General features: G+C 51.2%; 2 protein-coding genes across 3 annotated transcripts in view; one reads left to right on the top strand and one right to left on the bottom strand.

Moving 5' to 3' along the window:
• Syn3 (synapsin III) overlaps window positions 1-26,838 on the top strand; it is a 429,043-nt gene that overhangs the window by 136,920 nt on the left and 265,285 nt on the right. For both annotated transcript variants that reach the window (XM_047550762.1, XM_047550761.1), the window contains exons 5-6: window positions 11,226-11,382; window positions 14,550-14,639. In XM_047550762.1, the coding sequence (XP_047406718.1) occupies window positions 11,226-11,382; window positions 14,550-14,639 (247 nt within the window). The remainder of the gene's footprint in view (window positions 1-11,225; window positions 11,383-14,549; window positions 14,640-26,838) is intronic.
• Window positions 16,410-26,838, bottom strand: part of Timp3 (TIMP metallopeptidase inhibitor 3) — a 53,114-nt gene continuing 42,685 nt past the window's right edge. The window contains exons 3-5 of the mRNA XM_047550763.1: window positions 21,818-21,929; window positions 21,105-21,226; window positions 16,410-20,181 (exon numbers count right to left, since the gene is read on the bottom strand). Coding sequence (XP_047406719.1) covers window positions 19,984-20,181; window positions 21,105-21,226; window positions 21,818-21,929 — 432 coding nt within the window. The 3' untranslated portion in view covers window positions 16,410-19,983. The remainder of the gene's footprint in view (window positions 20,182-21,104; window positions 21,227-21,817; window positions 21,930-26,838) is intronic.

The raw sequence follows: 26,838 nt of genomic DNA, 5'->3' as shown, positions 1-26,838 counted from the left end.
CGCTTAATTGAACAAAGGGGGTGTGCTCTGATTTCATCACTGTGTGAACACCATGGAGTGTACTTACCCAAACCTAGGTGGACTGCACTTGGCCTTTTGCTGCAAACCATGAGCTGTCTGAGACTGCTGCCCAAACAACACGACAAGTGGTTTTATAATAAATGGATTTTCTTTTTGCAGCAGGGGGTGATACCAAGGATTGAACTCAGGGGCACTTGACCACTGAGCCACATCCCCAGCCCTATCTTGTACTTTATTTAGAGACAGGGTGTCACCAAGTTGCTTAGTGCCTCGCTGTTGCTGAGACTGGCTTTGAACTTGAGATCCTCCCACCTCAGCCTCCTGAGCCGCTGGGATTACAGGCATGCACCACTGTGCCTTGATTTTTTTTTAAATAAATGAAAGGAATATACTGTGAAATGATTTTAAAGTGTATAGTAAATACAAATGAGCAGCATAGTTATTTGTTACCATTATCAAGTATTATGTTCTGCACATTATCATCTGCTCTCTGTTCCTCTAGAGTGGGCAGCTCAGTAGGTGTTTCTGCCCACATCACCGCTAACACTTGGACAATGTATCATTCCATATGATGTGACTGAGATGGCTGAGTGATAGGGATTGTTCAGACCCATTACCATCTTAGGACCCCCTTCGTAAATGTGGTTGGTCATTGACCAAAGCATCATGATGTGGCCCATGACTGTGTCTCAGGACATCTGAGGTCTGAGGAAGAGGAGGAAGGACTAGGTGTGGCCAGTCTTAAGGGTCCCAGGGGATTCCTACGTGCAGCCAAGACGGAGAATCCCCGAGTTGGAGCCAAGAGGGTGGACTGGCCAGTGCCAAACCAGCAGAGTCACAGCTCCAGGCATGACGGGTAAAACACAGAGAGGTCTCTCAAAATCTGCTCTGTCCTCTCCTCTGAGCTGAGCTGGAAGCAGCCAAGATCCTGTCTTAAGAAGTTCCTGCACACAGTGGAAGGTACAGCTGGAAGCGTTTACGCTGGAAGCCCTGCCTGGTGATGGTCCTAAAAATCACTGCCACATGTCTCCACGGGGAGGGCCGCCTGCGCTTCTTCCCACCCCTCCAGGGCCTCTCTTTCCAGGCTGCTCAGTCTCCGCCCTGGGGCCCCCTGAGGAGCTCCCTTTAGTTCAATCATTTTATTGAGCATCTAGAGCCCTTGGGTCCTGGAAGTACGGATACAAATCCAACATCGACCTCCCTGCTGGAGCCCATGGCCTGAGGGAGAAACAGGACATCAATCAGCAGCCAGGCTACGGTGTGATAAGGCTGTTGGAGCCTGTCGGGGAGGAGCGAGCGCTTACGGAGGGGGCAGAGGGCCAGGAGCTTCAGGAGCCTTGGGAAGAAGTGATCACACAGACGCTTCTTTCTTTTTCTTTTTAAATATTCATATGTAAATTTGAATAATTCTAAATTTGGAATAATTCTAAACCTAGATGGTTGAATATACAGATTTGACAAATAATAACATTTGGGTTTGTTTATTTTAGATCCTTTAAGAAAATTCTGGAGTATTTCAAACAGGAAAAGTGCAGAGAATAGTAAATCCAATACCAATAGACTGAGGAAGTTGAGAGCTTCCACGCTGAAGCCAGCCTTTTCACCTCTACAGTGTGACATTGGAAAGTTGCTTAACCTCTCTGAGCCTCTGACTTATTTATACACACACACACACACTTACCTCAAAGGGCAGCTGCCAGGATTAAATTAAAGCTCTTAAAAAGACAAGTGCCTAACACTTAGTAAACATTAACTGTCGTTAATGTTCATGACTGAGCTTGTCACCTCTTCCCATTTTGCTGCGTGTGTTTTAGATTTTTTTGATCAAGAGAAATCTAATCACAGATATGGTTCAGGAGGCCCGTGCCCACCCTTCCCCGGGCTGGCCACCAACAAAGAGTAAACGGGCAGGTTGGTGGGTCTGGTGGCACCGGCCCTGGCTTGCGATGAAGCTCTCCATGTGGTCAGAAGGGAGGTGACCCAGGGGCAGGGAGGAGGCTGGAGAGGGAGCGGCGCATGTTCGCCCCGAAGACGCCAGGAGCTGCTGCACCTGGAGCTCAGGTCCCTTCACAGACAGACACCACATCCCACCCTCTCTCCTCTCCCAGGAAACCCTCGGGGTCCCTTTTAATGACTCCCTTCATAAAACAAAAAGGCACCTCAGCCCCTCTCGCTCCCCAGCCTGGAACATTCCATCCTGTGTGGGCTAGCGGTGAGGGAAGAGGGGAGGCCTGGGGGCAGCAGGAAGGGGGCCCGAGATGGGTGCCGCCAGGGCACTCTGGGGACCGCCTCGTGACTCCAGGCTGTGACCCAGACAGAGCATGGAGCTGGGGCTCCTTGGGCCGGCACTGAGGGGTGGGGGCTTTCTGCTAATGCCGCACTGCACCCAGGGGACCCTCCTGCCCGAGGGACTGCTAAGCAGCCACGGCTGGTCCCATAGCTAACCTGACGGAAGCCCCCGTGCGGCTCGCCAGGCAGACCCCGTGGGAAGGCCGGGTGGAGCGCGTCCCAGCTCCCGGCTTGGTTGAGATGCGCTCCCCCGTCACCCCTCAGCAACGCCATCGTTCATCTTCCAATGCCCCCCGCCTGGCTCCCTGGCTGCTCCAGCGTCCGTTCCAGCCTCAGTGAGGACAGCTGTTCTGAGGCCCGTCTCTCATCGGCTGCCTTATCTCCCCATGAATAATGTTCCTCCCCTGAGCAGGCAGCCTGGCAGGAGGCCCGCCCGGCGCACCACAGGCCGCAGGCCTGGGACAGCACTTGGGGCTCAGGCAGCTGGTGGAGGGCGGTTGCCCCAGGCCCCGCCTGCGAGGGCAGCTCCCTTCCCGTATCTCAGAGCCTTGTCCCAGAGGCCCCGGGCCTGAGAGCGGCAGCTCACACCAGCCTTTCCAAGCATATCTCAGCACCCGTGGGTGTCTTCACCGTGTCGGGGAAACGTCCTGCCCCGCAGGCTGGGGGTGGTTCATAGGAGAGGTGGTTAGTGTGTGAGCTGAAGGGCCATACCAAGTCCTGTGGACTTCATAATTCCTGGGAATGGAATGGTCTCGGTTCTCCTGGTCTGCAACATGGGCCAATGCTAGTTTTGCCTAAATGCACCTCTGTGACAGCCGGTGCACCCAGCCACGGCTGTGCTGTGGCCTTGTGCATCACCCTGGGCTGATGGTAACTGCATCTCGGAGCTGAGAGGCCAAACTCCTCCCCCTGACCACCACCACCTGCCAAGGAGTTGGGAACTGGTACTGGGGACACAGCCCAGCCCTCTTTTCTCAAGATCCAGAGACCCCTGTGGATCGGGCCAAGGCTAGCCTTCACCCAGAGACTTCCCTCTCCCTCTTGCAGAGCGCTCTCTCCATCAATCTCTGTTTCAGGTTCTGCATCCGGGAACCCAGGGCCAACTAAGTATCTACGTCACAGAGGTTTTGTGCGAGGATTCTGGAACATGAAAACTTGAAACCCCCTTCACAAGTGCCTGGCACTCAGCAAGCACCCACTCCTCAGCCCCAATTCTTAGAAAACATTACTAGGTGACAGAAATCAATGAGGGAATGGACAGACAGGACAAGGACTTGAAAGTCATGTTCTGGAAATGCAGGGTCCAAGAGCACCCTCAGAGGCCCATGAACCCAACTCACCTACAAGGAAACTGAGGCCCAGACTCTACAAAGACTCTACAAGACAAGGGCAGAGCCGGGACCACATGATGCCTTGATTTCCCCCACCACCCTTCATGTCCTTCTAGCATGTTCTGATACTGTTTTCCTGTTACTTGTCGAAGTGTTGATGACTCTAGATGCACCAGGACCCTGAGAAGTGAAGCCATGTCCATTGTGGATTCATTTCCAGGTGGACCTCCTGAGCACCTACTATGTGCTTAACACCTACTCTGCACTGGGAGGAGGGTTATGCAAATCAGTTTTGGAGCCTAAAGACCTGCATCCAAATCTTAGGTGTAGCTCCTTCTCTCTTTGCTTAATCCCTCTGTGACTGTTCTTGAGAAATGAGAATACCTCGTCGGGTCACTGTGAGAATTACGGATAACATAATTAAGGGCCTAAAAATGATTCCTGGCACAGTAGCCATGATCTATAACTCTGAGTCATTCTCATTATTGCCTGTGAGGACAAGATGGGAAAGCCCCTGAATGGAGATGATTCCACAGAACACTTGGCCATGTCTGCAGACATTTCTAGTTGTCACAATTGGGCATGGAATTGCTACCGTGTCTAGTGGCTGGAGGCCAGGGATGTGCCTAACATTCTAGAATACGCAGGACACACACCTCCGCAGCAAAGAATTATCCAGCCCCAAAATATGCATAGTGCTGATGTTGGAAACGCTGCTCCAGAGTCAGCAGGCTGCAGGGTCTGACAGGTGTCTCTACCACCAATAGCTTTGCCAAGTTTCTTGATAATTCCTAGTCTCAGTTTCCTTATTGGTCTTCCTTTTCAGACTTAAATGAGGACTTGGACTAGAGTGTCAAAGTATGTTAGCTATAATTAGAGATCATGGAAAGTGAGGACACAGAAGCTATTTGATCTGAGGCTTTGGCATTTATAAGGGACTTCGGTGCAATTTCACTGGAGTGGAAAGGAGACCACCAGTCAGATGCAGAGGGCCGTAAAGATGGGTGCATGGGCTGGGGTTGGTAGGTATAGACTGCCTTGTCCAACGGGTCTAGAGATGAAAGGAAGAAGGGAGACAGTTCCTTGTGACTGTATGGTCTAGGAGGAGACTTGTTTCCCTATATATCTATCTATCCATCCATCTTCCCATCCACATCCATTCATCCATCCATCCATTTACACATCCAGTATATACGTACATCTATTCATCCATCCATCCACCAATCGACCCACGCATTCATTCATCCATTCACCCACCCATCTATCCACCCATCCATCCATCTGTCTGTCCACCCATCCATTCATCCATATATCCATCAATGCATTTGTGCCAACTGAAATCTCTGGTTAGTGCCCAAACCAAGTTACAACAGAACTGGGAATTTTCAAAAGAAATCAGGCACTGCCATCTCACCACCTTACCTAATGCGTGGTTTTCCATCTCTCCCTCCAGCCCAGCATGTTTCAGCGCTGTAGTCATAAAGCAGGTTCTCTTTTCTATTGTTTTGTATCACGTGCAATTGCACCGTGGCATTTTCCATGATATGACATCATTGTTGCATTTTTCATTTTTTCCACAGTGAAGATAACCTCATTGCTTTTTCCTGCTTGTAAAAAGGTGTTGTGTTCTTTTATCTTAATGCAGACAAAAAGAACTCAATCCCTATTTCCCATCTTACCCTTCAAATAATGAGGTCAGCCTTTTGGTGACCCTCTATTCAAAAATAACCTCTGTGAGTTTAGAGGTTTACTGATTTGCTCATTGTTTCATAGAAAAATGAACAATTATCAGACTTTCAGCTCATTTTTAACCTTGAAATAAGGTTTTCTTATCGCCAAGGTTGCTATGCTTGACTGTTTGTGTCCCTCTAAAATGACCCCCAACATGATGGTATTGGGTGAGAACTTGGAAGATGATAAGGTCATGAGGGTGGCGTCCTCATGAGTGGGATTCACGGCCTTATAAAGAGGTCTCAGAGAGCTCCCTTGTCTCTTCTGCTTTGTGAGGACACTGCTAGAAGACATCAACCACGAACCAGGGGGCCTCAGGCACTGAATCTGCTCGTGCCTTGACCTTGGACTTTGCAGCCTGTGGTATTTGCTGTGGTAGCCTAAACAGATGAAGACAAGGTTGCCGTTTTGGTCATTGGACAACAGCACTATGGATAGGGAAGCCAGAAAGGCATGGAAGCTGCTAGAACAGTAGATTTAGGGATGCACAGTAGATCTGGTTCCAGAGACTGCTGGAACATAGAGCCACAGCTGGGTAGCTTAAACAGCAGAAATGTATTCTTCCAGAATCCTGGAAGCTAGAAACTGGAAATTGGGGTTTCAGCAGGATCCTGGTTCTCTGAGGGGCCTTGGGCAGAATCTTTTCTTGCTGCTTGCTGGCTTCTGATAATTGCCAGCAACTCTTAGCATTCCCTGAAGGATTCCACACACATGACTGTCATCTCTGACTCACTCCCTCATCAAATGACGTTCTCCTCTTCCTCTCTGGGTGTCCGTGTACAAATTCCCCTCTTATAAAGGCACAATCATTAGATTAGGCATGCTCTACTCCAGCATGACCCCATCTTAGCTTGACCACATCTGCAAAGACCCTATTTCTAAATAAGGTCACCTTCATGGGTAACAGGACTTCAACCTGCCTTTGGGGGACACACGATTCCAACCATAACAAGCAGGGTCTTTCCAGGATGAAAGAGGAAGAAGTTGGAGCATTGAGGACTCTTTCTCGGACATGAAAGGGAAGGAACTGACCAGGATAAAGACACCAAGATCCTGGGGCTGAGACAGGAGATGAGGTACTCACTTCCTTCAGCAACGCGCGTCTGTGTTTTATTAACCTCCTAGTACTTTACAAAGAGGGCCCGGGATTCATCACAGAGCCCGGCTGTCTGTCATCCTCACGGGGCCCCTTCCCCTCCAGCCTGCAGCTGGCAGCTGCCATGACGTCCCCACAGCCTGGCTGCAGCCTCCCCTTGTCTGCTTTCACCAGATTCTTGGTTGGCTGCCACCTAATTTCTTTTCGGCCTGGACTAATTTCTTACAGTCGTCAGGTTGGCGGGAAGCATCACTAATTCCCAAAGTCCTTCCATATGGTCAGTTCAAGCCCTCCGCCTGCAAAGCGCGCATTTCCCCTGGTTTATCCTTGCAGCGGGCCGGTGTTATCGCAAGCCTCCAGGAGCATGGAGAACATCCAGATGTTTTACCCCCCAACCCCCTTCTGCTGCTCCGTCCTTCCTGGGCATCCTTCCACTAGACTTGGTACCAAAGGTTACATTTTCCGAGGTGGAATGGAGAGAAGTTCCAGGCAAGTAGGAAGAGAGTTAAAGAAAACTCGAAGTCTCTCTGCTGGAACACATGAAGGTCAGAAAGTCTGGAACCTTCCCGGGGCCTGGCTGGGATCAGATCTGGGTATGATGGGCCAGCATGTGACCAAAATCAGCGTGATCATCACTGTTGGCCAGCTTGGATCTTGAAGCACAGGGGACAGTTACAAAATAGCAGTCAAGCGGCTGAGAATAATGAGGCTTTTGCTCATTAACTTAGGTCCCAGGCAAAGCCCCACCATGGTCTGATCTTGCTACTGCGGCCTCTGCATAGTTGAGGGAATTATGACACTTCTCCAGCGGTTAGAAGTCACTCAGCCTTTGGACCCCTGCCTCTCGTTGCTGCCTGGAGCCTTTCGTAATCCCCAGCATGATTCGCCTGTCCTGTCCGCCATTTAATTACCCATCCTCCTGGGTTTCCTCTGCTGTGCCAGCAGCCACTTCTGAGAAATACCTGGGATCAAGAGCAAACTAATAGAGCTCCTATTAAATCTAAAGTTGAAATAACAAAAAATGTCCAGCAAAAGTCTCCAAACAGGAAGTGCCAACTTGTGTGGGATGGAAGGAGACCTTGCCCAGGCAGGAGAGGCACAGGGTTGGGCCGTGGGCATGGCAGAGACAGAAGGGGAGTACCAAGGGGCTTCAAAGGGGTCTCTGGAGTTGTTTACACAACCTTGCCGCCAAATCACACCTATACTCCAGCCATGGAACTAACCAGAAACTTTGCTACTTCTGCTCAATATCAGAGCAATATTGATAGAAAATCACAGACCCAGTTTAACCTAGTGACAGCCAAAACAGGTTGGGGGAGGCACTTAACAGCTCACACAACTCAGAAGAGAAAGATGGTTCTGGTTCAGGTTCAGTAGGATTCAGGGGCTCGACCAGTGTTGACAGGGCTTTCGTCTCTGTTCCCAACTGGCGCCGGGATTCCTCCACGCAGCAGGAAGTGGTCCCCATAGCCCAGCTTACTGCTGGGCCTGCTGGCCACCCCGAGCTCACACACAGCCTGCCCTCCAAGGCCCAGGCTACCCCAGAAGTCAAATCCTTGCGCCCGTTGCCCACCAGGGAGGCAAATGCGGTTCTCTGATTGGCGAGGATTTTATCCTGAGATCTGCTTGCAAAGAAAGAAAAGAGGATGCTGAGCAGACAAACAATCCAGCACTGGCCACTGCCACCCCTCTTACAAGCGCCATCCCCTCAGGCACAGTGCCACAGCTACCTGGAGCACCTCAGATCCCCGCCCGCACCACAGACGCTGCTTTTCATTCGAGACCCAAGCCTCCCACGTGCCCTCCCCCACACCTAGCCCCAGACAAAGCCCGGGACGCACCTGGGCTGCTCAGCACCTGGCCCACGCTCCTGCGCCTTCCCTCACTTAGCAAAGCCCTCAGGGTTGCAAGATCCTGAAAGCCGGATCCTGTCCCAGCCACCATGGGATCCCTGACCTCTGTAGGCATGTCTGGTCCACTGTCAGGACTTGGGACCTTCTGCAGATCATGTTCGTGGGGGTTGGGATGACCTGCAGGACTTGCCCGTTCCCTGGCTGGATGGAGAACCTGGGGTACTGTCACCTGGCCCAAGTCACGAATTTCTCCACAGTCCCTGCAAATCTCTCATACCCTAGACACTCAGCAAGGACTTTGCATTCTATGTCGTGATGAATAACAAAATCCTAACTATCCTGCTGTGTCACGCTTGGAAAGTGTTTGTCTTTTACACGTTGGATCTGAGAATCCTAAGAGGTCGTGGGGTCCAACTTGAGTTCCCAGGGGCTAAAAACTTCTTAGTAATACTGAACTTGTGTCCCTGTAGAGCAGCCTTTTAGTGACTAGGGGACGCATGTTACCCACAGGACACTTTGGCTATCAGACCTGGTCCCCGGTCTAGGACCACAGGAAAGAGGCCCCTCCCTTTGCAGTCGCCATTCCACTTCCTGGTCACTCACTAGTCACTCCTTCACATCCACAGTCATTAGCACAACCCTCATTTAAGGCCTCTTTTGTCCAAGACAGGCAGGTCCCTTTTCTCACTGAGCTGACATCTTTGGAGGAGAGACATGGACAGAGAGCAATTAAATCAAACAGGACAAATAAAATTTTCACAGGAGTCAAGAAAAAAAGAAAGCCGGTATAATTTTGACAGAGCATTGTGTAGAAGGTGGAGAAGGGGCAAGGTCAGAGCCGAGCCCGGAGGACTCCCTGAACAGCAGAGAAAGAAAGTGGAAGGACTAATAGAATGGACTCTGGGGAATGGAAAATGTGTTTTTGAGCTTTTTAAAAAGATGCACGGCCATTGAGAAAGGAGGGATAGGTAAACAGCCAATGCAAACGTTGGCACAGGTACTTAACACATCCTTAAGGCATCCTTAACACACAGAGGCCTCATCAGTGAGCAAACAAAAGGCCCCATTTTGTTTTAATGGGAAAAGATGCAAACAGACTTTTATAGGAAGAAAATGCAAACAATTAAGAAAAAGTATTCCATTTAACTAGTGTCTGAATGGTGCAAACCCAAACTGCGATGAGACTCAGGGTAGCTTTGGAGGAAGTCTGTTATCAAAAACTACATTGTTCAAAAACCACAGTGTGGATGAGGCTGTAGTGAGACGGACATTCTATAGAAAATTGGTGGAAAATACCTTAAGAAAAGGGGAACATTTTTTGAAAATAACTCATACCCTTTAATCCATTGATCTCACTTAGAATCTGTCTTACAAGAATAGTTTAATGTGTTAGTATTGACTCAGCTGCAATTATGTACTTGTGAAATATCAAAAGTAGCCTTCTTGACACTGCAGATGACGCGTTGCTTCCGTGTGATATATCATGCAATGGACTGTGACGTGGCTATCAGAAACTATGTACTTGATGATATTTTGATAGTAGGGGAAATGCTTATTATAATAATATTATGTGGAAAATTCTAAAATTGTAATTAACAGAAAGTGTAAAATCATTTAAGAGTATGGATGCATATTATATATGGTAAAGTGGATCAGAGGATAAAAATGTGCATGTAAAGATGATTAGAAATTTTCTTAGTTGTCAAAGTGTGAGTAGCTTGTTTCCTTCCTTGTATATTCCCAGAGATGTTTGGGGTACTGCTTTTAAAAGCAGATAAAGGCAGAAAACAGTCACATTGCTCATTTTTGTTATCAGGTTCATGTTGAAGCCCTCCCCCTCCCCACACACGCTTCCCTTTCTTCCCCTGCCATCTCTGCGGCTGTCCTTCCAAGACTCTGACCCTCACCGACCTGCAGAATGGCATGAGAGTGACTGCCATTCCCTTGAACACACCTTGAAACAGACACGTGAAGAGGATGCCGCTGTCTGAGTGGCTCCCTTCTCCCAGTTACGACTTAGCCAAGGAGACCTTGTGCTGCCCTTGGCAGTGGGGGTGAAGCTCCGGTACACTGTCCAGCCCTTCAGCACCTATTCGTTACACACCTGCTCCTGCGAGGTCAGGGCCTGGGGTGTACCAGGAGGACCACGCTCATCGTGATTGGAGACTTGTCTGCACCTGCCCATCCTTTTCTTCGATCTCAGGGGGGCCAGTCCTTTCCCTTCGAGAGCTATTTTGAACTTACATTTGAATCCTTTTAAAGAGACACAATTTATTTGAAGTTAGGGTCTGACTCCAGGAGAGCCAAATGGATTGATCATACACACTATGAGGCGCATGAGCCTCGTACCTACAAAGAGGCTGATTTTTTTTTTTATGTGACTTAGAAGCGAGGAATCCAGAAATAGTTTGGCCCTTGACAGTGCGAATAAAATGATGTGTAAATCCGCAATGAGGTAAAAGGCATATGGACTTAGAGCCAGATGACCCGAGTTCAAAGTCGGCTGACTTGTCTGAGCTGCAGCGCACCCCACTCTGTGAGCATCCGCCAGGCTCACCTCTCAGACGGGCCTCGCAGCGCACCTGGTTAGCACCCAGGCCTCGCGCAACCCCGGCTGCTCACGGGATCATTCAATATATTTCTCCTGGTTGCCAAAAAGCGGCCTGAAAGTCACACAAGGGAGAGCATGTGGTGTTTTCAGTCTTGAATTTTAAAATGGAGCAGCTCTGTCCACTTCCGATCTCCACCATCCCCTCCCCCTGACTCCGCACATATTCTGAGCTAAGTGCTCCATGGGCAGTGACCACGCCAGGCCAATGCCCTGCCCGGCAAGCCGCGGTCCCTGCCCTGCTGCTCCAGCCGGGCTCCCGGTGCTGATGCTGTTGGTGACCCCTCTCTCGGCAGGTCCTTCAAGCCTGACTTCATCCTGGTCCGTCAGCACGCCTACAGCATGGCCCTGGGCGAAGACTACCGGAGCCTGGTCATCGGCCTCCAGTATGGCGGGCTGCCCGCCGTCAACTCCCTCTACTCCGTCTACAACTTCTGCAGCAAGCCCTGGGTGGTAGGTGACAGCCCAGGCCCACCTAAAGGGAACAGAGGGGCAGCGGGTGGCCTCCCAGCCTTGACGTGAGCCCATTCACCACCACAGGGGCGTTAGTTGGGAAGAGAATCTCATTTACGCCTTCTAGACCCCAAGAGTCCTCTTGAGATTGCTGCCTAACAAACACTGTGTAATGGCATATTATGATACAGTGTGATGTCTGTCATAACCACAATCATAAAGTGGTGACTTAACCGTTCTTAGTGTTCCCTGGTCACGGTATCTCTATTGTTCACAGCAGACATCATTTAGTGAGCACTTACTATAGAACAGAAAACCATGCTAGCTGGTAAGAAACCCTCCCAGGGAGGGTGAAGCCAGAACTTGAAGCCATTGCTCTCCTCCCTGGAGACTTGATTTCTCCTCGGTTATTCTTTAGTTCCATTCGTTCACTTGATTTGTTTGACTTCCATTCAATACTACGAATAAAAATGCTTTTCCTAAAATAGCCAGCCCCCCACCCCTCCCATCCCTTACTCTGCTTTATGTTTTCCAATTCTTATCTGCCCCTAGAGTGCTATCCGCTCATTTATGAATTCTCCATCTCCTTCACTAGAAGGTATTCAGTGATGCGACAAATGACTTTTGAATGCACGCTGTGTTCCGGGTACTGTTTTGAAGTCCCAGGAACAGAGCAGGGAAGGAATCAGGCCCAGGTCCCTGCCCGCCCTGCGGATCTTACATTCCAATGGGCTCAAGCACTTGCAGTGCCTTAATAAATATGCCAACTATGTGATATGTCCTGTGATAAGTACCGAGGGGACATGCAGGAGGGACGGAGGACGGGAAAGTGGAGGCTGTGTAGACAGAAGGTGCTCTGCGCAGCTCGTGGCGTCTGGTCCGCCCTGTCTCCCTGTCTCTGTGGCCACGTGATGGGGTGGGGCAGCCCTGGGAGGCGGGGCTCTGGAGCCAGGCTGCCGAGCTCCAGGTCTCTGCACCTCAAGAGAGCCTCCTCAAACTGTCCCAGCTCAGCTTCCTTCTAGGGGAAATGATGTTAATATGAGAGGCTCCCTGGTCTGGTTTTGAGTTCATACGTGTAAAGTGCTCGTAATGGTGGCTGGCACAGCACCCTCAGTAAATGGTGACAGCTGTCATTGTCCATCGTACCTGGAACAAGTCTGTGCTGAGCTGTCACTGGATATTTATTGGAGGATGACCTGCACTAATTGAATAGTCCTTACCGCCATAACCGTGAACCTGGGTTCCTTCGCATCCTTCCCTGACTGAGCCTCTTGGCTCATGGCGTCTCAGATTCAAGCACCACTATTAGGAAAGCCTCCTTAATAGTAGTAGCCCGTCTGCCTTCTTTCTCCCCATAGTTATCATGCTGGTGGCAACTTGACTCTCTGCACTGACTGTGCACTGTTCTGAGCCCTCAGCGTGAGAATTGTGATTGATCTTCAGAGCTACCTTGATGAGTAGCTGCTGCTAATATCTCCATTGTACAGATGAGGAAACCGAGGCCCATGGAGCTAGAAGTACCTGGTAGCCTCTCCGAAACCTGCGTAGAATTACACTCCGTCTCTGACTCCTGTTCCCTGACCTGTGAAGTGAGGGACCCCCACACAACATCGTTGCCCCTATTCTGAGGCCTCCCAATGTTCTGAGTTGATTCTAGTCTGTGTCGCACCCTCAGGCTGCAGCTGGCGTTTGCACAGCAATCCTGGACTCAGGCAGAAAGTTCCTGTGCTGCCTGTTGTCTCTGTCCAGGCTTCGTACTGAGTTACCCCCAAGCCAGTCTGCGAAAGGCTTACCCCCTAACTTCTGGGCACCTGTACCCAACAGCAAATTGCAGCTATTTTCTTTCTTCTTTGGCGGGATGGGGGGTGGTACCAGGGATTGAACCCCGGGGCACTCGACCACTGAGCCATATCCCGGCCCTGTTTTGTGTTTATTTAGAGATAGGGCCTCACTGAGCTGCTTAGCACCTTGCCTTTCTCTGAGGCTGGCTTTGAACTTGTGATCCTCCTGCCTCAGCCTCCTGAGTTGCCCCTGCACTCAGCTTATTTTCTCTTGGATTAGAATCTGACTTGTTCTTCCTGCAGCTTTTCTTCACCTTTAGAGTGGGTTCTAAGCTCCTTGGACTGACTTTAGGGGTCCCGGTAGCCTGTGACAGGTCACCCTCAAGACTCTTTTCATCCCCTGGGCCTGAGGCCACTACCCTGGCAGCCTCCCAGGGTCTTCAGAACACACTGGCCTCACTGCACACCCAGAGTCCCCAAACCCCTTTGATATCATCTGCTCCAGGGAACCTCCCTGAACCCCGCTCTGACTGGCTCTGGAGTCCCGGGACCCCCTTGCTTTACTCCAGCAAGAAATCAGCATCTCAAATGTGAACCTGCAGTCTGTCCCCCAGGTTCAGTTTGTCACCCCAATAACTGAACCCATTACTGGCAGGAAGCCCAAGCGGCAGCTGCTGGGGCTTACCCTCTCTCTCTCTGGAGACGGGACTAACCTACGCTCCAACGAGGAGGCAGGAGGAGCACAGTGGGAAGGGACATGGCCGGAGCTGTTGGAAATGAGCAGCGTTGCAAAAGCAGAGAAAATGTGTGTCAGTAATAACACCTGACATTCCAGGGCTCCCATGGGCCAGGCGCTGCTCTGTCATGTACCCGTAACACGACAACGAGGTGGCATCCCTCTGGTTTGCCATGGAGGAAATCAAAGCTCAGAAACCTACAGTAACCTCCCAACTCACATAGCTAGTAAGTGACAGACCAAGGTTTTACACCCAGGAATGCTGGATCCAGTGTCCATACCAAAAACTACCCCCAGTGCAGCTTCTCTAGAAAGAAAAGCATTGCCAGCAGGGACCGCATGAGCGCCAGCAGGTTTTGCTGTGGACAAGGACCCCGTGTGAAATGCATAGGATGTAGTAAGTGCTCATTAAATGTGGTTGAGCTGAAACCACAGTTCTGCCTACTTCCTAATTCTTGGGCAGAAATGGAAGGGATCAATGCAGCCAGGTGATGGACAGGATGACTGTCCAGCCAAAAAAGCTGGCCTTTATCTATGGGTGGGGAAAAGCTACTGGAAGTCAGCCTCAAAGAGTCAGATGCTTGATGACCAGGACCAGGTGGGTGGTTTCACCTAGTAGGTGCCTAACGTTCTTTCCCTTTCCGTCCTAGTTCTCGCAGCTCATTAAGATCTTCCATTCCCTGGGCCCTGAGAAGTTCCCACTAGTGGAGCAAACCTTCTTCCCCAACCATAAGCCAATGGTGAGTCACCATGTCTATTCTGTTTCTTTTGGTGATATGGAGCAAATACAGGAGTCTCTGTCCTCCGTCTCTTTGGAAAGGGAAGTTGGGCTTGGGAGTCGTGTCCTGATTTCCTGGACTCTGAGGAAGAGCCACAGGGTCCTGAGGGAAAGTCTTGCTTTCCTAGAGGAAGAGTCATTTATCGGAGGGAAATGCAGACTGTGGGGCAAGTGACAAGGACAGCAGTCCTTGCGGCTTTGGGAATGATCGACTAGTCAGGGGAGCTGAAGTGTTGGCGCCAGAGGCTGAGGATAGGGGAAAGGTGTTTCCAGAGAGCTTGCTGACTTCAGGAGACCCCTTGCCGGGACCTGGTTTCAACTCTTATTTTAATAAAAGCGGTAATATTCCATCGTTGCTGATGATCGAAAGGTGACTTTCTTGTGTGTTCTGTTTTCTGACTTTTGAATACGCCTGAGGTTGTCTCTGGGAAGCAGCTGGGGACGTGGCTCAGCACGCCCGGTTTCTCCTCCCACTCGGAAGGCACCTGGGTGGGAGAGCTAATGTCTGTTTAGCGGGGCAGTTCGGAGTGAGGCGGGGAGCTCTGGGCAGCTGGATGCAGCCTGAGATGTTCCTGCTTGTGTGGTTGGTGTTCTTCGGAAACCGGTCGAGGGAATGCCGGGCCATGGCTCTGGACTTGGCCTTGTGAGGAACATGAGTTTTGAAGAGCAAGATAATGAACTGTGTAACCTGTAGTCCCTAGGGACTGTGGCCAGGTTGTAGAGTGCCAAGCTCAGACTGCCTAGCGGGACAACCCTGTTGGAGACCCGACAGGAAGAACTGCAGGCTCTAGGAGGGAGCCATTCACCAGGCGGAAGTTTCCCACTGATTTCTTTCCCTGTATCTGATCCAGAGAGAGTCACGGAATCTGGGGTGTGCGTAAGGACACATGTGGAAACCTGCGGGTACCAACGAGGTGAAGGGGAAAATCAGGGCTTATTCTCAAGCGAGCCAAGCTTGAATCCCAGTTTTGTCTTTGTGCTGGATCTTGAACCCTGGTTTGATCTCTGTGAGCCTTGGTTTTCTTCAACTAAGAAACATGGGTAGTGGAAAAACCTCCTGGGGTTGTTAAATTCCACATGATTGAGGGTATACATGTGGTGTTGGGCGTGTCCCGGGCCTTCAGAGTGGATCTAGTACCTGTTACTTTAGGAGCAGAAGCTATCACCTGGAACCCTGTCAAGGGAGGGACAATACCTGGGTCAGTGAGCTGCCCCAGGGGAACAGCCCCACTGGAAGCTCTGGAAGGGGATCTCCCATTATTGAAGGGCCTCACAAGCTACTGTTTTCCCCAACCAGGCTGAGTGGCCCTCAGAATTTCCAGAAGACCCCTGACATCCAGGACTGTGGCCTGTAGCCTCCCCACTCCTCCTTCCCCAGGGGTCGGTGATTCTTAGGAAGAGAACATGGAAGGCGGAGTCAGGCCCCAGGCTGGCTGTACCTGTACCACCCTTAGGTATTGAGATGGAGATCCAGGTGCTGCAGAACCAGAGAGAACTCCAGCCGTGGGAGGGAGCAAAGACCAAGCTGGGTCGGCAGCCCAAGGGAATCTAGGACGCCTCCCCTGAGATTCCTCCCGCCAAGGGAAGGGCCTGGGGCAGGGTGGCCCCGGTATGGAGGGTGGGAGTGTGCACAGGCCTGGAGGAGACAGGCAGGACAGACTTCCAGGGCCCCTCGGTGTCTGTGCAACCCCCCAAGGCAGTCCATACACAAAAAGGCAAGAGAGAGCAGGTGTGTGATAGAAATAAAACCACTTTACTGTTTAGAATAAAGGACACACAGTAAAAAGTGAACATGAGGCAACATTACACGACAATATACACTCACGGAGTATAAAATTCATAAATAACATGGAGGAAAGCTGTAAACAGTGCTACAAAATTTAGCAACAAATACATTCCTTCCAGACAGGGTTTTGTTTGTTTGTTTGTTTTCTCCCTCTGGTTGGTTTCTCTCCATCACTCTGGGTTTCAGCACAGCAGACTGGCTAAAGGAAAGATGGAGGAGCGGTGGAGAAGCCCCCAAGCATGATGCTGCTCTGCCCTGTTCTCACCCCCAGAGAGCCAATCTGGAAGCGGTTGGTACCCACCCCCCCTTGTTCCCCTATTTGGTTGGCTTTTGACCTTAGATTTTTATCACGTTTCTCTCTGATACAAATACTCAAATCATTTTACTTTAGGTGGGTAAGAGCCAAACACCTGAGTGCCATCTTGGAGCAATCCATTGTCCAATGTCATGCAAAAGATGATGGAGAAGGGACGAGGCAGGGAAGGGCACTGACTGCTGGGAGCCAGCGTGTCCCTGGACGGTGCTATTCCAATGTCATGGTGCTCCATGGGCTGTAGCTCAGTGGCCATGAGGCAGGTTGGGGGTGGGGGGCAGTAAAGAAGAAAGGTCTTCTAGCTTTTCCTACCCTGGTCATAGCAGAGCACGGGCCTGGGAAGCACGAGTCTGGGCTTCCTGGATTAGGAGGCAAAGACAATTTGGAATCACAGTTCCCATGGCCCTGGATTTTTAGGACAAATCATGGCTTCCCAACTGGGGGGGAGAAAGGACTTGAGGGGAACAGGAATGGGGAGCAGAGGGGGATGACGCAGGGTCAGTTGATAAAAAAAACAAGGACATGGATGTACTGTGTTTCCTTCTCCTTTGTCCTCAGGGAATCCCTGGGACTCCACTAGGGAAGAGACGGAAGCAGCATCCCCAATACCAGCTCCTTCTAGTTCCCCCAACTTGCCAATCTAGCTGCCTGCCCAAGTACAAGTATTTTACCCTCAATTCCACTGTAGAATTTGATTCAGAAAAATGGTGGCATGTGGGTTTCATTTGTTTTTTTCTCTTAAACACAACGTACACATATTACAGCCTACACATGACACAAGATTTAGCAAAATAAAACATTCACGATATGTTTGAAATAACAGAAGTGTCTCAGCTACATAAATGACTTTAAATTATACAGTAAGTGAACAGGTGAAATAAACAAAGCTATAGCTCATAGAAAGCTCAAAAACCGCCCTCTGACAACGTCGGTTTGCAAAACCCTTCCTTGCTCAGGACCCCCCACCAGGACCTAGCAGATGGGGCTACGGTTTTGCCCACTTATTGACTCTGCAGGGAAACTTCAGGTGCTTTGTGATCAGGCCTCACCCCAAGTCCCTTCTTATGTCAGTGGGGGTGACCACACCAGGGACCGGGAATGGCCAGATGCCTCCCAGAAGAGACGCTGATGTCCACTTGGGGGAGGACACTTGTATGCGCTGGGTCAGGAACTCCACCTTGCCAGACTCTGAGGTTGAAACAGACGATCCCAAACCAAGTCTGTGGCTCACCCCGTGGAAAGCACTAGTGTACCGGCTTCAGGTCCTTCTGCTCACACTGCCCCATGGAGAGGGCCAAGCCTCCCACAACCCCCTTGCCAAATGGCATGACCACAAGGGGAAGGTTTCAAGATAATGAAATGATCCCGAGGAAACCCAACACCAGTACCGCCTTCCCCTCCTGCCGGGGTATTTGTGTGTGTGTGTGAGACACTACATCTCGTTGTCTACTTCTGTTCTGGTTTTTTCTCTTGTTGTTACAACTGGCAGCTCTGCTTCCTAAAGTGGAATGCACTGAAGATACAAACACTAACAGGATAAATACCCATAATCTGAAAAAAGGGACAGAGAGCAATCGTGTTAAAGGTCACCATCCTACCATTCCCAGCTCTGTAACATATACATCATCACCTACTCTCAGCATCTCACTTTTGACACTAAAACTTAAAATAATTTTATTTAATAGGAGAATTTATATTATAGTTTTATTTCAAAAAAAAAAAATCACAACAAAAACCCTACAGCTGATTCCAGAGTCGGGCTTGCCCAGGGACCACCCACATTATCTCCATGAGGTGAGGAGCTGAGCAGGTGGCATCCACCCACCAGTGAGCTGGGGAAGAAGAGCAAGCTGTCCCCAAGCCCGGGAGAAGTGGCCACTGAGCTGAGGCCGGACACTCTTGCAGCTGTCCTGAGGCCGCTGACCCACAGAAATTCCACTGCCACCTGCCAAGTCAGTGAGGCAGTTAAGTGACAGCCCCCAACCACGCAGCAGAAGAAAAGAAGCAGGACAGAAGCCAGAGGACCCCAGTTAGAGGGAAGAGAGGGTGCTGAAGGTGTTCAGGATTTCAAATTTTAATTAAAATGAAAATAAAGTCAACTTGGAATGTCATGATTTTCTTCAAACAAGCAACAACAACAAAATAGAAGAGATTAAACTATTGGCGTATTTAACAGCATTGAATAGAATTCTGTGTCCTGTAAAAAATTAGCTTATGTCCCCGTGCGGGCATATGCAAATGTGGATACAAACACATCCCCCCCAGGTGAGCTAAACGCTAGTTTGGAAATAGTAATCTCTACCCAAATCTACATGGCTATATCTGTGGATGTCGTAAAGTGTGTGTATTTCTCCAATTTACATAAAGGCAAGCTCCGGGCCAGACCTCCCAAAGAGTTTCCCAGGACATCTTAAGGGAGGTGGGGAGGGGAAGGACATTCATCTCAGTCTTTCACCTGAGCTTGTGCACAAGGAAACGAGTGGCCCCCTGACCACAGGCAGATGTTTAAGTCGTCACCAACTAAGAAAGCGCTGTTATTCTGGCCTGGCTGCTTGCTTCAGACTCAGAAACATCTGGTCAACCCAAGCATCCCAGGGCTGGGAGAACCACGTGTGCCGTGTTATCTGAGGTCCCCTCCTGCAGTCTGTTCCTCCCCTCCCGGGCTCTGGCATGCAGACTCAGACCGAGAGGTACCGCATGTCCTCTGTGTGTAAGATCTTCCGTGTACCCCACGTCTGCCTGTTGCTGCCCTGGACTGATCTGGAAAGAGCCAGCCGTTTGGCAACTTCCTTGTCTGTGTCCTTTATGTACTGGGTGGAGGAGGGTGTGGAGATGGTCAAGTGGGAGAGAAGAGAGAGGAGGAGGGATTACAATGCCCGGATGTGGTAGGTTTTTCAATTTCTGTTTTCCTAAAAAAATAGAGATTATCTATCACGAAGAAGAGGAGGAGACACTCCTCATTCTTTCTGGCATGGACCAGAAATTCCCAGGTGGAAGTGGGTGATGTAAAAACCAAAGAGAAGGGGTAAAGGGGCCAGGAGGATAGTCCAAATCAACTCCATAGACGGCACAGGCTTTTCCTTAAGTGTTCGAAGTGCTAAATTTGCAAGAAAACAGGCACTAATTTCATTGTCATCATCTGGGAAGAGTTAGTGTCCGAGGGAAGCTCAGCGGGAAGGGAGGGAGGTGAGGCAGGGAGGGTAGGGCTCAGGGGTCTGTGGCGTTGATGATGCTTTTGTCCGGGGGGGCCCACCCCCGGTACCAGCTGCAGTAGCCACCTTTCTGCCGGATGCAGGCATAGTGTTTGGACTGGTAGCCAGGGTAGCCGAAATTGGAGAGCATGTCGGTCCAGAGACACTCATTCTTGGAGGTCACAAAGCAAGGCAGGTAGTAGCAGGACTTGATCTGTAATAAGATCCAACCAACAGTTAGTGGACCCAGGCCTGGTGCTGCTCCGAGTCTGGATACAGACCCCAGGACCACTGGAGAGGATGCCGGAACATACCAGTACTTTGGTGATACTATAAGTAACACCCGCTCATGTTTATTGACGACTGCTGTACACCAGAGACTGAGCCTCTGCCGTTCCCCTTAATTCCCACTATAGTTCTATTTCCCTTTTACGGATAGAGGCTCAGAGAGGTTAAGTAACTTGCTCCAGGTTACACAGCCAGAAAGTAGCAGACTGGATATAAGGAGGGGAGCTCTCAGCTGTTTTCGAGAACTGAGGAATTCAAAGATTAAAGCACAAATTTTGGAGTCCAGCTGCTCTAGGTTGGACATGAAACTCAGCAAGCTGTGTGACCCAGGGCTGGTTATTCAAGCTCTTTTTCCTCATCTATAAAATGGGGAGGACAGTCATTAAAACCGCACAGGGCTGTTCTGAGGATCAAGGGAGAGAGTGGCCCAACTCCCTAAGTGGCTGAGCCTTGGCACTGTACTCAGGGGGGTCCTGGTTGAGGAGAGCCCTCTGTGACAACTGCCACGGGCAGTCCTGAGCCAGCCTGCCCGCCTAGGGTGGGGGCCCATGGGTCAGCTGCCCAAGTGAGCCCAGATGGGACTTCCTGGCAGCACCTGCAGCAAGAATCGCGTGCCTGCCACTGCCTCAAACTGCCTGGAGGGCCCAGGGGTGCGGGAGAGCCCCTCACGGCCCTGGAGCTGCCAAGTGGGCAGGCGGAGGCGGCAGAGAGTCGCTGGGCCTCTTCCCTCGCCTTCCCGCCACCCAGCCTGGGAGCCACATGCCCCACCGCCGCGCCCTGGCCGGTGCCCGTGCCTTTCCCGGCACAGGGGTCTGGGCTGTGGCCACCCCGCTCGCCGCCCAGGCCTACCTTGCAGTTGCACCCCAGGTGGTAGCGGTAGTTGAGCCCCTTGCGCTGGGACAGGGTGAGCTGGTCCCACCTCTCCACAAAGTTGCACAGTCCTGTGTACATCTTGCCGTCATAGACGCGGCCTGGAGGGGGAGGGGTGCCGGAGGAGAGCCGTTTGGTCCAGGGCCGGGGCAGAGGGCGGGAATCGCCCTGCTGGGTGCTGCTAAGGCCAGGAACCGGCCATCCAGACCCGCGATCCTATTTCACTTTCCTCAACCCCTTTAGGGTCAACTGGGGCCCCGCTTTCCACACTATAACAAAGCCTGAGAGGTCAGCAGCCCGCCCACCGACCCAAACCCACCAGGTCCCCCGGCGAGGCCTGGAGACGGACTCTGTGCTCCTCTCCCGATGGTTTCTGTGTCTGTTTTCCTTACTGCGCTGACTGCCTAAAGGTGACACCTGCAGACCCGGGCCTCGCGGGTCATCTGCAGGTGCAGTGGGACAGAATCTGCTGAGAAACCAGAACTCTAGAGGGTCCAGATGGCCCTGAAGCACAGCCTCCGTGTAGGAGCCTCCGAAGGCCCTGTCCAAACGTGGAGGGATTCTGGACTGGACATTGGAGGGTCCTCATGATCACTGGACAAGGGCTAATATCCTCAGGACACTGCTGTCTACAGACCCGTGAGAAGTGAGAGGACAGTGGGCTGTGGCCTTGGTGCTTCTGTGGTCATTACCTGTCAGCAGGTACTGGTACTTGTTGACCTCCAGCTTAAGGCCACAGAGACTTTCGGAGGCTTCCGTGTGGATGTACTGAACGTGGGGCATCTTGGTGAAACCTCGGTACATCTGCGGGCAGAGAGAACATCCTGAGAAGGGACCAAGGGCCCAGCAAGCATGCTGTCCTCTGAATTAAAGGAATCGGGTCCCCATTCAGCCAAGACGATGCTGGTCCTGGACCTACCCATCCAGACCCCCTTCACCCAGAGGAGGCCACTGTTCTCGTATCTGATAGGTTTGTGCCTTCCCAGGGGTCCTGTCCTATCACTTCCGGTCCCCATTCCAGCGCCCCAAACATCCCTCCAGCTACTATTTTTCAAATCCCAACATCTTTCCAGAAATCCAAAGAAACTACTATGAAAAGGGTCCCCCTGCCTGGTCCAGCACAGCCCCCAGTTCTGAGGGACAGCCAGCCACCCAGCATTCACATGACATCCCTGACACTTCCCAGGTACAAAAGTACAGAAGTATCCTCTTAGTATGAACCCCACACTGCAGACGAGACTGACGGAAGTCCAGGCGCCCGGTGAGAGCTGAGCTCAGGCCCTGACCCTGGAGACTCCTATGTTCTTATTCTTTTGAGCCTCTGGAGGAGGCGTCAGGATCATCATGCCAGATGAGCCTCTTAAACGTGTACAAAATGCAAAGATTTTTCACTAAGCATTTAATAATTATTAAGTGGAACCACATGAAATTGCTGATTGTGGCCATTTTTATCTATGCCATGATCCGATACAGTAACTCTCAACTGGAGGCACTACTGCCCCTCTTAGAAATGGGAGGGGACACTTGTCTGGAGGTGTGTTTGGCTGCCATGAGAGGGGAGAGACAGGACAGTCCCAGAACAGAGTCGCCTGGCCCCAGGGGTTAGCAGGACTGCGGTTAGGAGAGTCTGCTGGAGTATCGACTCCCCTGCTCCTCCTAACAGCAACAAGGCAGTTGATCCTGCCCATGCTACAGGTAAGGGGCATGAGCCACAGGCAGGTCAGGTGGCTTTTCCAAGCCACAGAGTCCACGCAGTGGAACCCAGGGTCTGTGCTCTTAACCATCATCCTATGCCGTCTCCTCTGCAGCCTGGGAAGCTTAGGACCCGGGGCCTTGACTGCAGCAAATGCCATTTCCATTTATGGATCTCGAGGCTCCTTTGTCAGTGTGTGCTCAGAGACCCGGGGACTGTCACAGAGGCTTGATCCACTCTGTGATTCCAGTTGAGTCCACAAGTGTCAGGCAGACCCCATCTGCCCCGGCAACCGTACCATCTGTGTGAGCTGGGCACCCAGACTGGGCCCAACCCCATTATCCCTGCAGGTCTCAGAGTGCTCAGGCCCTGGACCACTTGTGGGTTTACAATAGGACAATGTCCCTACTTTAGTCCCTGGCATGCGTTATTAATTTACTTATGATAATTGATACAGAGCCAGACATTGCCCCACCGGTGCCTCATAAATGCCTGCATTCGGTCTGATGGCTGATGTCCCCCCTCATTGTTGCTTAAGCGGTGACTGGTGGGCAAGGGTAGGAGGTTACAAGGACCTTTACTATCCAAAAGTCTTGCACAGGACCGCAGGAGCCCAGGAAGTTCTCTGCCTTGTGTAAAGGGTGCACTGTTCTAATGGATTCAATGTCCCCTTTCTGAACCGGTCCTCGCCCCCGAGGCCTCACAGGTGCACAAGGAAACACACTGAGCTCTTCAAAAGTGCTGTCCACACTTGGCGGTCAATTACGCCATGGCGGGGCAGGGGTTGTCAGGTCAGGATGGCCCCTGGCTGGATGGTGGATGGCACCTGCCTGTCTTTAAAGCCATCCGGTGTGGCTACAAAGAACAGCCGCGTCACTTCTGTGCCCAGCAACTTCGCATTTTGGTGCAGGCATTCCTCAAGGGTTGGGTAAATGTTGCCGCTAAGCGCTTGCTTAGGTCTTTGGGGACCAACCTATCAGAACCTCAGTTCATTCTGTGTCTGTCTTCTCCTTTCTCTCTCTGCTTTATGGGACCCTGCTGAGGGTCCAGAGACTTGACCTGCTCAGTAAGAACTCGACTCGTTGCAGTGAGCTGGACCTCCCCGCTACTTTTATGTCTGAAGGAGCCTGTATTTTAATGTTGCTTCTCGAGCCTGCAGACAGGCAAACTGTTGATACGGAAGAGATGACGGGGTCTGACCACACGGTGCTGCTTCCGGGGGGTCAATGCTGAAAATAACAATATGGTGAAGGCAGAGTCTACTCATTTACTTGTCTTCCCTTTATAATAATCGTCTATCTAATTATGGATCTCCAAAGTATCATTATGTCTGCAATCCTAGAGATGGAGAATTGGTTCGACAAATTTAAGAGGCTTAGAATAGGTTTCTAATGTCCTGAAATCAGAGAACCAGAGAATATCAGGATAAGAAAGGACACCAAAGGGCATCTAATCCAACCAGTGTCGTAGAGGATTAGTGATAAATGCAGGCTCCGCAGACTGACAGTCAGTTTGAATCTCATCCCTGCCATTGTTTAGCCACTTGGAAAGTTACTTATCCTCTCCTTGGGCCTCAGTTTGTTCATCTGCAGCTTTGACATTAAATGACTTAGAAGAGCACTTGGCAGATAGCATTTAGTAAGAGTTAGCTTAAAACCAGTTATTCCAAAATCGAGGGGGAGAGGAGTGGAGGGCCTGGTCCCCTTCTCCCCAAGCATGGGTGCCCAATATCACCTCTCGGTAGCAGGGGTTCAAGCTGGCCCAGAGCCCCACCCTAAAGCAGGCTGCTCTTTTCCAGCTGAACTCCGCATGCCCCTGGGCCCCCTTCTTGGTATCTATACAATGTGCTAAGAAGTTAGCTTCCCCTGGGGCAAAGGGACAAATCATGTATGAAAGAAGTTTGAGTCTGGGGCATTTGCCTATTTCTTATGACATGCCTGGTCTTTGGCTCTGCAAAGGGCCACGCTTAGGTCTGATTTCTCGCATGACTGCCAGAGATCAGCACTGTTCTGGATCTTGACTTTTGTCATGAACTCATTTAAATCCACAACTTAGTCTTATTTACAGGCTGAGAGACGGAAGCTTGGAGATTATTTAGTGTCTGTCTGAGATGCCAAGTGCTAACTCCTTCTCTTCCATAGTGACTCGCTAGCTGAGGAGCATGTGCTGATGGAGTCAGCCTTTGCAGATGGCTAGATAAGAGCCTTGCACCATGGAGTCTCAGGCACAGGAGGGTGGGGGGCGGCGAGGGTGGCTCCCTGTGGGATGGGGGCCAGAGAGACTTCCAGCTGCAGCTTCAAAGGCCAGACCCTGCTATTGCTTATTTGATCAGACAAACCACTGAGGGAAGAGGCCAAGCATTCTGACTGCCCAGTAGATCTGTCCTGCTCACAGTCAGGATTTGCAAAGCTCATGACCCACACGTGTCCTCTAGGATCCTCCTGGGACCAGCTGGGACATAATGTCCCCCACATGCTGTCCCCTGCAGCCTGCCTGAGAGCATGTCTCCACTGCACAAACAACTGCTGCTGGCAACATCATGGTCCTGATGGGAGATAAGGTTCCCACAGATTAGAGTGGCCAGTTTTCTGGAAATTTCCACCTTTGCACCATGGCCCAGTGCCTAAGCCCCAGCTAATCTCCAAGTCCGGGTTTGCAATAAGCTTCCTCCACATGCTGACACCTTCCCCCCTCTGCCACACACCCGTGGGTCTCTGCACACTCAAGGGGTGCCCGTGGGAAGAGTCAGAGGCTGCAGAGTTAGCAGCTGGTAGGGGTCCCCCGGCCTCGCATCAGAGGCCAGGCAGGGCTGGGGTCTCATGTTCTCTAAGCTCCTCCAGTCCTGCTCAGGGGAGCCCTTGCCTCCACCATCTGACTCTCTGGGGTCGACTCTAATCTGCCAGGACAAAGCCTCCCAGGAATCACTGCCCAAACCCAGCAGACTCGCCTCTGCCGTCTCCCCTGCCTCCCTCTTCCCCAGATTTTTTCCGATCCACCCTCTGCAGCTGCATATCAAGAGCTAAGGGGTGAGATCTTGCACCAAGGAATCCAGGCTGACCTCTTTTGGTTCCCTGGGGGACTTAGCACAAGTGGGGTGAGGGGCAGCCTCCAAAGCAGGTGGGAATAACCGATCATCCTGCAGCCCCAATGTTTCTGTTATCTCCTTGCTGAAAAAAGATCCTGGGGTCTAGGTCTACTTTGCCACTCTAGACATGACCTTGACTGTTTCCTGACCTTCCAACTCTCAGGGGCCTCACCTATAAAATAGAGAGAAACGTGTGGCAGTTTCACACCCAGACATGAGGACCGACCTTCACAAAGGTTTGACAGAACCACTGGGGCAGACTGAATGCTCAGTAAATGTTACCTGCATGGCGTCCTATGTGAACTGTAACAAGTATCACCGCGTCCCCAGCTCACAGCCCAGGGCTGAGCGAGAAGGTGGAAGGAAGGATGGGGCGGGCGGGTGGATGGGCTCCTACTCCAATCTGGCTTCTTCCCTGACGTGTAGGCAGGTGGCCCGAAAGGAACTGACCTGCATTAAAGGTCATAATGCTTGACCAGTAGGAGAGTCACTCAATATGACCAGTGCGTGAAGTAAGGCTGCAGAGAGATTTGGGAAGTACTGTATCGACACACAGGATCAGGAAGGGTCCCCGAGGCCTCAACTGAAGAACTAGATCTCTCTAGAATTAAATGTGCGGTTCTGGGTACATCACTTTCCCTTTGAGCGTCTGTCAGAAGTGAAGAAGTGAAATGAAGAGTTTGGCATCGAATCCCTTGCCCCCAAGGCCATGAACTCAGGGAAGGACGACGAACAGGCCTGAGCCCCTAGCCCAGGAGTAGGGCTGTGCTTGGAGGCTGACGGGTGAGCACGTGGCCTTTGGCTTAACAAGTGTCACTAGCTGATATGACACTGTTTAGGGGGATGGGACATTCTGCACACAGGCAGGGCCTCTGGTCACCCTGGCCTCCAGGACTGGAAGGCAGGAGGGAAGTGCAGCCAGCCTAGGAACTGCC

This window comes from Sciurus carolinensis, chromosome 4 (assembly GCF_902686445.1).
Source record: "Sciurus carolinensis chromosome 4, mSciCar1.2, whole genome shotgun sequence".
In the NCBI taxonomy this organism is placed as follows: Eukaryota; Metazoa; Chordata; class Mammalia; order Rodentia; family Sciuridae; genus Sciurus; species Sciurus carolinensis.
This window is presented reverse-complemented; position numbering and strand designations above follow the sequence as displayed.